This window comes from Pezoporus flaviventris, unplaced genomic scaffold (assembly GCF_033815535.1).
Source record: "Pezoporus flaviventris isolate CSIRO_AGI_PZ_B2104156 unplaced genomic scaffold, CSIRO_AGI_Pfla_v1 ptg000035l, whole genome shotgun sequence".
Classification (NCBI taxonomy): Eukaryota; Metazoa; Chordata; class Aves; order Psittaciformes; family Psittacidae; genus Pezoporus; species Pezoporus flaviventris.
The window spans coordinates 15,161,427-15,176,505 of NW_026892583.1; the positions used below are offsets into that span (position 1 = coordinate 15,161,427).

The following is a 15,079-nucleotide window of genomic DNA, read 5'->3' on the forward strand; positions in this document are numbered from 1 at the left end:
AAAAACACGCAAGATTCAGTAGAGGAAGATCCAAGGTCATCCTAACCTGTGCTGATCCATCAGCTGAAATCATGTTAATCTACTCAGCATGAAAGGTTAAAAGCTCCCCTGTCAGTTTAATTTGGTATTGGAAAAAAATAGCTAGAGGAAAACATGTTTCTGCTGATAAGCGTAGCGTTTCATTCTGAATACATTAGGGAATTCATATTTAGAAAAAATGCCAGGAAAATTAATGCTTTAGCATGATACATGTTTTGTGGTATCAGAGAGAAGGGATTCAGAAGTGGTATAAGAAGTACTTTGGAAAATAAAATAATATAGGCAAAAAATGTTCTTTAGTCACCACCAAAGCCAATCTAATGGTACTGAATATTTAAATATTATGTGTCTTAGATACAACCTAGATAAAATACTGGATATTTTGTCCCCTTACAATGCAATTTGAATTATTTGATTGGGACTCTGTGATCTTTTCTTTTCTCTATTGTACAATGATTGGCTAATGCTATAGTAATATCAGAAAGGAGGAGCTGTAATCGTATAAACAGGTTGTGGATAGAATCACTGACACCCTTCTCTTTACAGGAAGTATGCTGTCAGGTATCTGAAGTCAGATCCTTTGTAAGAAAGTTGTTCGTTTCACAAAATGGGCAGCAAAATATATGGTTGAAATTGACATTTATTTGTTTCTGTTCAAGAACATTTCAAACAAGAAAATTACTGAATTTCTTAATCTGTGATACAGGGAAAGAGTAGTTTGTATATGAAAAGCATGAAGAACCATAAAATTAGGAGAAATTATGCTCTGACTTTGCACTGAGTCCCTTCTAGACCAAATATGCAGCCTTAGTGTTAGGCTGAAATCCTGTTTCCATTTAAGTCCTGTTGCAGAATAAGGGTGTATAAAGCAGACTAGCCAATAAAATGATTCTGTACTGCAGATGGATTTAAATGGAATAAAGGTATCTAAGATCTGATGCAATTAAAAAAGTAAAAAAATGGTCTGTGTTGAGATACCTTCAGCTGCAAAGGTACATTTGGGAGCTGGCTTACTTACGCTTTACAATTCTTAGTTTTGGAGGAGGAGCTGAAATTTTTTGAAGTGTAGCTCTGTTTCATAATATGGAAATATCACATCCTGCATCCAAGAAGTTGCCACAGATATTAGTAGGAAATGTACACATAGAAACTGAGCACCGAATACACAGGTGGAATTAGTTTACAGCCTAATTGACTGGTTGGTTTCTTTCAATTCTAAAACTGAGTTTTATTACAGATCGCTAACTTAAATCTGGATGACCAACACTCTTCAGAAGTTCCAACTTTGAAAAAATGGAGCATTTAAGATAAGCCTCATTTAGCAACAGCAATCGCTCACAAACAGAAGGAATAGAATCCAGTCTTGACCTCACTTTAGATGAGAACTACATCTCAACACTAGATGGTACTATGTTTACCATGGTAGTGATAATGCAGGCTGTTACCCTGGCACATGGTAGAATTGTTTCTTTATAGTGAAATATTATAACGAGTTTTTACTAGCTGCCAACAAAGTCAGGTTTTCAAATATTAAACATTTTAATTGCATCTTTAGCAGAACTGAAGAGTGGGAGTGAGGCAGAACAATTACGTTCCAGTAAAATGAGTGTTTCTTTTTAAAATGTGCATATTTATCTATGTTTAATGATCTAACTGATCTAATGATCATTGATCTAGTTACAGATGGACTGAATAACGCAAACTCTGACACTTGTAACTTGTTTTACCTCCTGCATCAGCCACCTTTTTATATTACAACTAACAGTATTGAGTGGTCTTGGTTATTTTTCAAGGAACTTCAAGCTCAACCAAGATTACACCACATAGTGCAAATAGTAACTGTCTTGTCAGCCTTAAAAGACGTGTTTGAAAATCTGCCTTACTCTTATCACACATTCACTGAGAACAATATAATCACATCTTTAGCTTGTTTAAATAAAACTGACTGTCTAGTAGAGCTATACACAAATAGTAACTGTATGTCAACAAAAAGATTCATCACTTAAAGGTAAATCTTTATTATTTCAAAACTAATTTGTTTTTATTCATTAGAAATACAGTGTTTCCCCACTTGGTCAAGTATAGAGGAACCTATACTTAAACATAATTGGAATTTCTGCCTGTGCGTGCTGCATTCATTCATCCTTACAGCGGAAGCCAAACTGATGCGAACCACAGTCTAACATTTTTTGAGTAATACTCACTCCTGAGATGGAGGCACTGAACCCTCCAGTTGTACTGAACTCTAAATGTTCTGCAGAGATTAACATCAGTTATAACAGGTAGGCTAAATCAAGGTTTACAATCCATGGAATAATTCTCTTAAATAGCAAGCAATTACACCTGCACCAGTTCCAGATCTTTTCAGATTACCTGGTATGCTTATGTATGTATCCTAAACGTTTTCAACTGGATTCAGACACTAATGGAACTCTGAGGCCCTGATTCTTATTTATGTTCAGACTCTGTAAAACTGTGTGAGAGTGCAAAGGCTTTTAAGGCAATGTTGGTACAGTTTTCAATTACTTTAAGGGCTTCCTTTGTGGCTTGAGTATTGAAAAGTGCTATTAGCCTAAATTAAGATAATCTGTATTTTGTTAAGCAATTTCTCAGTTTTGAGTCATGCAGATGACAGCTGAAGGAGCTGAAAACAAAGTAGTCTGAATATACCTATATATGGATGGTTTAAAGTCATATTAATAAACCTCTGCTTTTTTCTACTTAGGGTTCAACTAATCTTATGATTTGGGACATAAGCAGAAATTGAATAGCCTGAACACAAGATCACTAGCAACTATTTGTATTATTCCATCATCCCTCTCTCAAAGCCCTAGATGCCACTGCAGTAGTAAATTATTGTGTGCAAATTATTTCTGTAAGATTTTTAAAATGGTTCCTTAAGATATCAAGACCCAGCTGATCAGACTTTTTAATATGTGTGCAATCTTTTCATATACTCCTTAATACTCTATTGTCAATTTCTGTCTCTCTTTAACCATTTCAAATTAGAAATTGCACTTTTTGTGATAGTACCCTAGCACACTGCTAGGGCTCCCAAGGCTTCAACTGTAATATTTGGAGCTGAAACATTTCTAACGCCTGTGAAATTAGTGTATATTACCTACAAATCTATATTGTAAACTAACTGAGAGAACACAGACTCTCTGTTAATCTGTTCCATAAGAAAACAGACGTTCAGGTCTGCTCATATAAACATCAAAGTGCCTGAAAGCTATGGAACTAGAATTTCAGTAATGCAACATAGAAGCAGAGCTGACTGTTGAAATCCCTTGCCTTTGGTGTCAGAATCAAATCAGTTGTTTACTGCTGGATAAAGAACTGTGAATTTCTTGTGAGATTTTCATCAGGGTGCTTCTTTTGTACCCCATTTCTTACCCAAAATCCAGCTCATGCTCTGTATCTAATTTCTACCAGTTTTCCATGTTATTTATATTCTCAATCCTTCTGGTGCTAACGGACCAGTTTAGAAATGCGTGCAGTGTAAATTTACAGAACAATAATCTCATGTCTTTCAGTGGTTAAATCTTCATTCCTAATGCCAAGGTGGGTTCATGACATCGTCTTTTCAATATTTTCTAATAATATTGAACTAATTTCATTTGATTGAAAATGGCCTTTGATCTCCTTCAATACCCTGTTTGTGGTTTTTTGTAACAGCAATCAACCAGCACAAAGCTGATTGCAACCGTTTCCATTTTCCAGTATTGTTAAAGTAATCTCATCAATTAATTGCACCAAACTTTTTTAAGCACTTTAAACTGACCAATCATCTTTCTAAAGATCAAATATCTGAATTGGATAAATGTAATGGTAGTTTTGCTAATGTGTTAGCAGAAGAACATTCTGTTTGATTAATTATGTTTCCTTTTTACATGTATCGTGTCTGAACTACACTCACATTGAACCAATACTGCCTGGATAAAAATCTCCCAAATCAGGTAACAAAGAGCAGCTGTACTGAAAGGTGGCCTCTCATGGATATGGACAGCAAGCACTTGCAAAAGGGAGCAAGAACCATCAGCTTTTAAAACATACTTTTATCACTCCTTTACTCCACTGAGTTGCAATAAGGTGTCTTCAGTGTCGGTAGCTTTGGATCTCCCTTTTTTAACACTACTAGCTTGAAGAAACCCAGTATGTTGTGGGGGTTTTGTTTGTTTTACACAAATATAGTATGTTAAGCATCATCTGGTTGGCTTTTCTTTCCTAAGTTCTTTGTGAACAACTTGTTAGTACACTTCTTCATCAAACTAACTACACCAGGCTGCTGTCCTCTGTTCTTTGGATTTTAAGCATATATTGGATTTTTTTTTACTTTTTTACAAAGGATTTCATTTTCAGTAAGGGAAGCACCTACCTCTTTCTGGCTGCTGGTTTGATCTGGGAGAGTGTGTACCTGTATCTCTGATCAGATTGATCATTGATATTCTGTTTTCATTCCTTATTTGAATATGTGCAATATTACACTACAAAACATTGGGAATATATTCAGATAGTGAGGAATATATGCTATTTCAATTCTTTGAGCCTGAGCTGTGAAAATTCAGCTGTCTTACACTGTATAATATTCTGATGGCAGTCACAATCTCTTCTTAGAATCAATAAATTCAGGCAGTTCAATCCACAGTACCTTTCATAAGCATAAAGAAGGGTTTTGTACATTCATCCAATGTTCTTCTGCAGTATTCTGTGCAGTCTTAGCAGTCATTCATCCTGCCACTAAACCTCTGCTCTTGTGCTCATTTCAAAACTGATACCCTTTTCATCATCCTCTGAGGGAGACAGAGGATCTTTCTTCTTTCTTCTTCTTTCTTCTTCCTTTTGCCATCAACGTTAGATCAGCTTATGTCCTAAAGAGCATTTTCAAATTATCTTTCAGTTTGCATTTCTCATCTATGCACTCTTTCTGGATTAAAACTTGCAGGACCTGTCAGGATGCGTTTACTTATTTCTGCACATACAAGGCAACATCCATTATCAAATTCAGTTTTATCGCATCAGTCAAGTCTTGCAAAGTGACCATGAAGAATTCCTTCTATACACTGGTCAAGTTTTACAAAAGTAACAGTGACAAAGCATCAGAGAATCCTGCCAAATGTAATTGTTGTGTGCATACTTCTCAAGACTTCACCCAGCTCTTCTTGTTTTCATTCTCTGCATATGCTCCGCATCTGAAGTGTGAGGAAAAAATGAATTTGTTTTCAGATTTTCTGGAGAAAAGAGACATTGGCAGAAGCACTCATGGGTATGGGCTGTCTGGGCTTCCACCAGTGTGACAAATTCCTATGCTCATTTTGCTTATCTGCTTCCCCATGAAAGGTGAACATTCTTTACACAGAATGGGGGCTCAAAAAGGATTTGAAATAATAGTTCAGTAACTGTGCGAATGCCTCTCCTGTTGATGGGAGGGATTTTTTTTTTACACTAATGCATTCCAGCTTTCTCCACCCTCCCTTTTTAAATAGCAACAAGATTCAGTTTTCTTGCAGGCACCTGAAACTTGGCCAGTGTTCCCAAACTTAGAGCAAATCAACGTAAGTACTTCATGTTTCTCAGCCAGCTTTTTCAAATCCAGCTTACTCAGAGGCACTGATTTAAATATGTCAGATTCTAGCTCAGTAGCTGCTACCTAACAGACTTCAAGTCAATAGTGGCATGGAAATTACGTCATTATTACTGTATGAATCTGAATAACATTTCCCTTTTTTTTCCCGTATGCAGCGCAGAAGTATTTATTAAACAACTATGCTTTGTTTCATGTTTATTGATGCCACCATTTTCAGTTAGTAACGATCCAGTACCATTGTCCAGATTCCTTTTGGTTTTGATATACTTTTAAACTGTTTCTCACTTTCTCCTTATGTGCATTTATCCTTTTCATCATTGGTTTTCGTTTGTTTTTTTTAAGTTTAAATTTCTTACTGACAATTTATTTATCTTCCCATTTATTATAGCTGCTTTTAATTTCCCACTAAGTAGATACTATCTTTTTATTGACTGTTGCATTGTTCCTCAACTGTGAGATATTCTAGGAACAAAAAGGTTCTTAAACCTTCCCCAGATCCTCTTGACACTTTCTCTGGAAGTTGAACTAGCTCTTAGTTTTTGTAGCCCTGTGAGAGAAGCTTGTGTAAAGCATAAAATATGCATAGTACATATTTACGTATCTAACACAAATAGTTATTACATATTAACATACAGTTTGGATATTGTTTTGTTTGTGATGTTTGAATGTAATCAAGTCAGATCTACTACCTGCTCAGCAATCACCAACATTTAGTGGTTTTAGAGAAATTGAGGTTGCTAAGCACATTGTTTCATTAGCTGGGTAGTAAGGAAGAAGCAAAGCTAAAATGCAAACTCTTTTTTTCCCCTTCTCTTTCTTTATCTATTAGCTCATGCTACCTAATTACAGGTCAGATGTAACAGAAATGAAGCTTTGACAGGCAAGTTACTGAACAGTGCATGTTGGTTTATTTTGCTTTATTGTCATTCAACTGTTGTGAGAATAAACACGAGGGTTGCCATAAGTATTTTACCAAATTGAACAGCAGTTTACAGCTGTTTTCTTTTCATGTCCTCAGACTTCTGTGACCAGAGGAGGAGGGCTATTTATTTGTTTGATTTTGATGGTCTGGATGCAGAAAACTTGATCTAGCTTCCACAGAGCAGACATACCTGGATATACTTCCACCTCCCAGTAGTGCACTTGTTTCATTTTTCATCAGATTATTTCATCATATACAGGTGTAATTCCTATGACCTCTTCTAGTGATTAGTGAAACTGCAGTCATCCACATATACTCTTCATAATTTTATATTTTGGGGGAATGGGAACTGCTTAAGTTCTTTCACCCAGGGCAAATTGTGGCATCATTCTCCTGTTTGCTTTATTGGCTTAGGGATACAGAATCTGTAGAAAACTGCCCCTGATCCTGGGCTACAATGGAGTTAGTTACTAATGTGGCCCACCTACAGTATAGCAGGCTAAAAAACTTGAGATTTCTGGTTTGGCAGGGTAGATATGAGCAGCTTTTCTGTACATGCACTTAAGGATTTACAGTACTTTCCTCACATCCAGTCTTCACTTGAATTTGTAGGGGACAGTCTTTTCTGGACTTGACTTCTATAAGAATGATACCCTAGGTTTAATTCTTGCCCTGGCTCCAAGGTCCTTCAGATACTGAACACTGAAATTCTTTCATACTGCACCACCATGCCTCACTTATCTCTTACAAGGGCAGAGAAAGGTGACCAGCATGTGGAAGAGGGATTTGTCAGCTGATGGCCTGAAGCAAGTCGTACACTGAGGAAATTTCCTCCTCGATATAAGCAATACTGACAATAAAAATTGCCCTAAATCTTGTTTCTCAAGATGTCCAAATTTTATTTAGGAATATACTTTGCTATAAATAGAGATAGTGAATAGATAGATAGATAGATAGATAGATAGATAGATAGATAGATAGATGGATAGATAGATAGATAGATAGATGGATGAAATCAAACACAGCTTCCACTGTCATTGAAGTGGTCCAAAACAATGTACAAGTAATTTAGAATATTCATGAGCTGCTTTTGCTTAAGACATTTTTTTTCTGGAAAGGAATCCAAATCCATTAAAGACAATTCCATGTATTTACTCTTGCTATATTATGAAACTACATAAGCAAACTGAAGGACTTCAAAGTCTCCAGTTTCTGCAGTTGGTATTGGACCATAACTGAATTAAAACAATTTCATAAGGTTTACTTCATAGACAGAATGTTCTGCTGACTCATCATCTGGAGCAAAACCAAATATGAGAACCAAACAGTTTACAAGCTTTGGTATAATTAGAGAAATCTTTTCTGGACTTCCAACAGAACTCAAAAACAGTATTTTTTTTTTTTTTTTAATGCTCTATATTCAGTGGACTAAATATGGTGGACTGTCTTTGGACAAAATTCCCATTTTCTTCTATGGATTTGCCTGAGTAAAATTACTGATATTTTCCCAAAAATATACATATCAGTTGTGAGATTTTTGAGATCTCCTAACATACGGTGTATTTTTTAACTTTAGGACAGGAATCATCTGAACTAGAAAAACTTCAAGCTATTCCCATTCTTAAGGCAATCTCAAAGCTTTGAAATCCAGCTACTATATTTGCTGGCATTGTTAAACTAGATGTGCTTTTAATTTTATACAGTGAATATTTACTCTTCATAATCAATAAAACTATTAAGATTTGCATTATAACTGGGTCATTCCAAGGAATGAGCTATTTTTGTTTGAAGGCTGATAGCTTCACAGTATACATGATGATCACATTGACTCACTGTGCCTGTCTCACTGCAGTACTGTGATCAGAAGCCACTCATTCTACAGGATGTTGTTCTTTATAGTGATGCAAGATAAATTTAAAATGTATGTGTTTGCCTGAGTATGTTGCAGTGATGGGCTGTCCTTTCAATATTCTAAAGCAGGTCAGATCTGTTAAGAAAGATCAAAAAATGTTAAAGGATTTCTGAAATACTTGATTTTATTTTTAAAATGGCTCAATAGCAATCATCTTCTTTGTTGTTTTCCACATCACTCCTTGAAAAAGTCCCAAAGGGAAATTTCAGGTTTCTTTTTTTCCAGGCATACTTCTGTTTTTCAGTGTAGTGCTGTTGGTTTGCCTTTTTTATCCCTGGGAACAAACTGTTACAACAGGGCAAAGGAGACTCTAGCCTTTCTGATTTTATGAATACATAGTTATGGGACAGAAAACAGTTAACATTTTTATAGAGTAGAAAAGGCTTTCCTGGTAACCATAAAAGGACAAGTGGAACTCAGTGGGGCCAAGTGTTTGCATAAAGTTTGTAGCATCTCAGCTTCATATATTTAAGTATTTTAACACTGCTGAGATTAACAGTAGCATAAACATAAATGGAAACAAAATTCATTTTTTATTGTTAGTTTAGAGAAAAAAAAATGCGTCTTTCTAAATTTCAGTTGAAAATATAGTTCATACAGAATGTTTCCATAAATAGACTCTTAAAGGTTAGGTGGAAAGTCCAAGTTCTAAATGCCTCTTAACTTCCTTTTACCATAAACCAGCAGTTTCTCATCTAAAACAACAGCTAGAAACACAGCAAAGAGAGAAGACCAGGGCATGTTGGAGCAGTAGTACCTATGGTGCAGTCATGAGCTCTGCTTTTAATGATTGACTCAAAAGCATATTTTTGCACTTATGACATCTTTAAGTCAACTTTCAAAGGGTTATACTGAGTGGGGAATGAACTGACTTCTGAAACAGATGATGAAATGGCACAAGAATGTCAAGCAAACTAAGTATTACTCAGTAATGGCAAGAACAGTCATGCTCTTCACAAAGGAAAAAAAAAACAAATTCCTCTTGGAAAATTGCTATTCCAAGGTTCCCTTCTTTAGAACTGCAGGCTTATACTTTCTCATAAAGAGTATCAAGGTGTTGGGCTCAGCTGCCTCCTTCACCATGTGGCATTAAGAAGTACACCTCACAATGTATTAGTAAGCATTGGTTAGTAGAATCATAGAATAGTTAGGGTAGGAAACAACCTTAAGATCATCAAGTTCCAACCCCCCTGCTGTGGGCAGGGACACCTCACACTAAACCACCTCACCCAAGACTCCATCCAACCTGGCCTTAAACACCACCAGGGATGGAGCATTCACAACTTCCTTGGGCAACCCATTCCAGTGCCTCATCACCTTCACAGTAAAAAACTTCTTCCTTACATCTAACCTGAACTTCCCCTGTTTAAGTTTGAACCCATTCCCCCTTGTCCTGTCACTACAGTCCCTAATGAAGAGTCCCTCCCCAGCATCCTTGTAGGCCCCCTTCAGATACTGGAAGGCTGCTATGAGGTCTCCACGCAGCCTTCTCTTCTCCAGGCTGAACAGCCCCAGCTTCCTCAGCCTGTCTTCATACAGGAGGTGCTCCAGTCCCCTGATCATCCTCGTGGCCCTCCTCTGGACTTGTTCCAACAGTTCCATGTCCTTTTTATGTTGAGGACACCAGAACTGTACACAGTACTCCAAGTGGGGTCTCACGGGAGCACTTCAGATACCCTACCGCCTATCATTTTCAATAACATTGTATATTAAAAGAGGAAAATAATGCTAGCCTTTTCTGTCTGCAGCACAGCCTGCATCTCAACACAGCCATCTGCAAGGCTGTTTCCTAGTCACATCTCTGTAAGGCACACAGTGCACTCAAATACTCATATGGGCTGAGGGCCATAAGAAGCTGCCATGGTCTAGGCTAACTTGATGAGGAACGTATAAATTTGCCCGCAGCATGCCACTTTGTCAGTACAAAGCGTCAGTTATTCATGGGCACTTAAAGTCGAAAAATGTTGCTCGAAGAAATATAGCTATTTCTGCAATTTGGATTCTGTTTCTAAGAGCAGCATTAGAGTAAGATTTGGTTCAGCTACTCATGTAGCTGAGAGATATACTATCAGATGGATTTCTTGGAAAAGGACCCCATCACTGGGTTAATTTATGTTTTCTTTGCACAGGGTTCTCTCAAGAACTGCTGTTCATTGCTTGTGTTTTGTCTGCCAGTAAATGCAGAAGAGAGGATAAGATCAGACTATGAGCCCCTGGAACAAGTAAAGCAAATGTCATTCAAATTCCAAGGACAATATTCATGTCACCTACAAGGAGTGCCACATATGGTTATCCTAGTATTAACACAGATTTTTTTTTTTTCTCTCTAGATAACCTCAGGTTTTGTAAAGTCAGGGAAAATAAAAGACATACTATCTGCTTCCTTTCTTCACCACAGGATTTGGTTAAGTGTAAGGACATGTAATATGTTCTTTCTATCATTCTGCCAGGAAGATGCCTACTATTTGGGATTCTTGACACACCTGATTCCAATTTCTCTTCTTGATGATAGTTATGTTCATGATTATTTTCAACTATAATTTGATAACGCAATATCACATTGTTGAGTTTTGAAAGAAACCATCTTGTCTCATTATGTCCATCAGAAATACTTTAACACAGATAACACTCTTCATTTATGCCTTTGCCTGTAAGCCTGCTGCTTTGTGTTAGCTCCCCCTGCCCCTCCACATCAAAGCATTTGTCTCCATTGTTCATTCTTATTGAGACTGAGGTCCTGTCTTAATGCCCTGAGATGCAATTGCATACCTTAAGCTGACCACTGTTACTGGTTATCAACACCCTTTTTCACTGCCATATTTCTACTTTGCTGCACATTGTATTGAGAAGGGGGTCCCTGAACAAGCTACCTTGTTGCTTTCCTCCAGACCTTGCCCTGAAGTTTGACTATGAAACCAAAAGAAAGCTTCACAACAGTCGAGCATCTGCTGTGACCATTGTCTGTCACAGTCACTGATCAATTTTATTCCTCATTATTTTCTTGTACTCACCCATCTGTCAGTCTGTCTGCATTCACTGGGTAGGCATCATCTCATTTTACAGTATAAATTCACTTGAACAGAGATTTTTAGTAGGATTCCTAAATGCAAGAAAAACAGTAACAGCAAGGAGTCAGAGAGGAAGCCAGCCTTAGCACGTCTCTCCTACAAACAGAAGGTTCATTGTAATTCTGTTTATCACAAAGACCCCACTCACTGAAAGAGCTTGTTGTCCAACAGCAGACCTGTGTTTTCTGTATCACAGCATGAAACTTGTCTGGATATTTGTTTGATGAACAGAATTATTTCCTTCCAGCTCAAAGACTGCAGTATGCATTTTAACCATCAGTTTCCCCATAAGGATCAGTAGCATAACGAGGAGATCTAGACTCTGCTCCCACTCTGTGCTCCCACTAGCTGTGCAAGGTAGTTCTCTCTTCATGTCTCAGTTTCACATTTATGGAGCATAAAACCATGTTCTTTTACATATTTGAAACATAAGTACTAAGGATTATAAGAAGCACCAGCATGATCAGTTTTATTCTGTCCTCATCAATCTGTCTAAACTCTTGCTAAGCTGCAAATACTACCTGATGCACTGAATCTAACCCCTTTGCTGTTATGTTAAAGCCTCCCACACCTATGGGTTACATCCTTATTGCATCCTTGTATAAATCTCTTGGCATAAATATTTTATTGTATAAATAAAGCCTTTTATCAGGATAATAGCTTCTAGGTACTACCAGAATAAATGATACTGATACTGATACTAGTGGTACCTTCACTCTTTTGCCAAATCTGTCTTCACATTGATAGTAGGTCACTGCTGAAATAGATAGGTTTAAGTTCGCATACACTTGGGCTTTGTCTCAGAACTTTATCTGCCAAAAATGTGTTTTCACAGATCTCTGCCTGGCTACATTAATATCTCTGTTTGCAGACTCAGGGCCTTAGTAAGCTGGTGAAACAAATTTTCCCACTTGAAACCACAATGCTTGTATACAGAGTTCAAAGCACTTTTGGATTGAGTAATTTCATGTGTAAATGTTCTGTTTCAAAACTGACCTGTGCTTTTATTCATTGGACATCACTTAAATAAAAACATGGCAGAATGCGTAAAGCAATAGAAGCATGTTAAGACTAGATCTTTAGAGAAGTATCTGTTATATATTCAGGTTCAGTGAAGATGTTATACCTCATTAGCTACAACAGAACTGAGCCATTTTCTCATTAGATCATTCAAGTGGAACAACACAAAAGATTTTTCAAGTTTGTCAGTTGCAATTTAGTTGTGCTTTTTAAAGTGCTTGTTGGAAAGCAAGAATTGAAACCATATGGTGTTGTTTAAGCTTAAAAAGTGCTTTTGATCTTAAGCTTCAAAAGAGATTTTCCCAGCAAAAAGTAGGCTAGCACTTTATTTAGTACTGTTTTAGGTAGACACCAGAGCACTCTGTATTAATATTATTAATAATGGTATTTTCTTTTTTCATGCTATCGGTTAAACCTCTTTTAACACTATCACTGCTGAACTAGAGATGATTTACAGGAGGCAATCAATCACTGTTGTCAGTGTACTGTACCCTGTTTTTACAAAACTAACAAATCAGCACAGACTGGCATCAACTCCCTTAAATCAGTTGCTACAAGAAGTGGCAGTCATAAAGTGAGACTTAGGAACTACTAAGTATTTTAAAATACTATAAAGATTCTTTCACATCTGAATTTTTATCAGCCCCCTGACAGCCATCCCCTGTAATGAGTTTACATTTGAAAATGTATTGGTTTTTCAGTAAAACCAGTTTCAGTGAATTATAGTAGCTTTGCTCTTCAAGAGATTACATTTTGTTTCAAGCATTTGAGTTTTGTAGCTACTGGTGCCTTCTAATGTACACAGCTTGCACTGCTTCTGTTTGACAGATAATCTGGAAAATGCAATTCTCACATCTTAAGCTCACAACAGTAATTTGAAGAACTGATCTTATGGTTCTCTATTGACTAAACTTGATCATTACTGTTTGTATTACTGTAAAATCAGAAAGATGTTTCTATCATAAAGACCAAGAAATGTAAACACTATTTTATATTTTCCTTTTCTTATGAACAGTTTTTCAGTTGCAAACTCTCCAGAGGACTCTGGATTTCCGGCACCGAGAGCAAACTTTACAAGGCATAATCATTTCAGAATAACAAATGGGAATCTGAATGAAAACAGTAAGCATTTATTTGGCTCTGATCTTGTATTTGGTCATGAACTTGAAGTGCCTTAGTGAATAAGTCAAATGAAAGTGAGCAAAACCGAACAGGATTACATATTCCTAAATACTTAACATAGTTATACTCCTTCATGCTGCATGTTATATGGCCATATAAAGCATTTCTAACAAGAACATTTTTATCTTTCCTGGGTATCTTGCAAGTCTGTAAGTTTCTCACAACCTTCCCAGAGCTGAGGAACGTGTTTTCTGAAGGATTACTTATCTTGGTCAGTTCTGCTTCCTAGGATGGTTCTTCAGATTTAGTCTGAATCACTGACAGAAGAGTTAGCTTTTCAGCGCTTTCAAAAGCTTTGGGTTTGGTTTTGGGGCTGGGTTTTTTTTTAGAATTTTTTAAATTATTATAATCTATTAACACATTTCAGTCTGCAAATTAGATTATGCTAGGAACTTGGAAAAAAAATGATGTAACGTTCTGGTGAGGAAAATAAAGAAGAAAACAATAAGTGCAGTACTTAATGATTGGCAGCTGGGATGAGGCTGTCTAGGGGGAATATCTGTGTGCATTTTATGTTACAGATAAGTCTAAAAATCCAGGAATTACAACAAGTAAACTTTGAAGCATCCATGCAGAAAGAGCTCTGAGGCAAGCCAAAGGAGCAGCAACTAATCTCCTAAACCATTTGGTGCATCTTAGGGCTACTTCTTGAACCAGCCAACTGCATCAGGGCAGCACAGAAAACACAGGGCAGTGAGGCTGTTACCAGCCCTTAACACTGCTGATGTTTCTCACCATATTTTTAGGGGAGGTGCAGCCAAAGCACTTTTCTTCAAACATTACTTTTCTTTCTCTGAATGCTGCCACATTGTCTTTACCTCAGTTTTCAGATCTACCAAAAAATGTGTTTACTCTCTTTCTTCTGATAAAACTTTGAATGCATTTAAGAAAGCATCTAGACAAGAATTTAAAATTCTGCAATTAGAACAGTGACTATTCTATAAAATGGAGCCAGCTGTTCTAACAGAAATACGCTGGTACCTCCCACATCCATGATAAAACTTATTCTACCACTTTTGCGTTGGTTGCTTTGTTTGCTTTCTGTTGCATGAAGTCTAGTTTTGTTTAATAATTAAAAATATTAGGTAGGGAAGCAGAAATGCAAGTGTAAAGTTGCTACTGTGATGAAACTTACCTAACAATTGTGATACAAACAGCACTATCTTGCTATTTTACTGACTACCCGCAGCTGGAACAAGCCACTGTGTGACTGAATGTTAAACCAGCATTTTTTATTGTATCAAATGCTTCTCCACAACAGTGAAGTGAACAAACAGGTCTGGCACTAGGACTTCTGCATTTCCATCTTGATTACTAATATTTGCTACCTAAAGAGATTCCCCAAAAAT

At 36.8% G+C, this 15,079-nt stretch overlaps 1 protein-coding gene across 1 annotated transcript in view; it reads left to right on the forward strand.

The window, feature by feature from the left end:
• LRRC9 (leucine rich repeat containing 9) overlaps positions 1 to 14,382 on the forward strand; it is a 33,241-nt gene extending 18,859 nt beyond the window's left edge. Inside the window, 12 exon segments of the mRNA XM_061462772.1 lie at positions 1,277 to 1,304; positions 1,307 to 1,444; positions 1,833 to 1,899; positions 1,901 to 2,025; positions 2,028 to 2,047; positions 2,765 to 2,887; positions 3,397 to 3,607; positions 3,939 to 4,067; positions 7,741 to 7,937; positions 13,067 to 13,122; positions 13,564 to 13,717; positions 14,257 to 14,382. Of these exon segments, the coding sequence (XP_061318756.1) occupies positions 1,277 to 1,304; positions 1,307 to 1,444; positions 1,833 to 1,899; positions 1,901 to 2,025; positions 2,028 to 2,047; positions 2,765 to 2,887; positions 3,397 to 3,607; positions 3,939 to 4,067; positions 7,741 to 7,937; positions 13,067 to 13,122; positions 13,564 to 13,717; positions 14,257 to 14,382 (1,374 nt within the window).
• Positions 14,383 to 15,079: the final 697 nt, after the last annotated feature.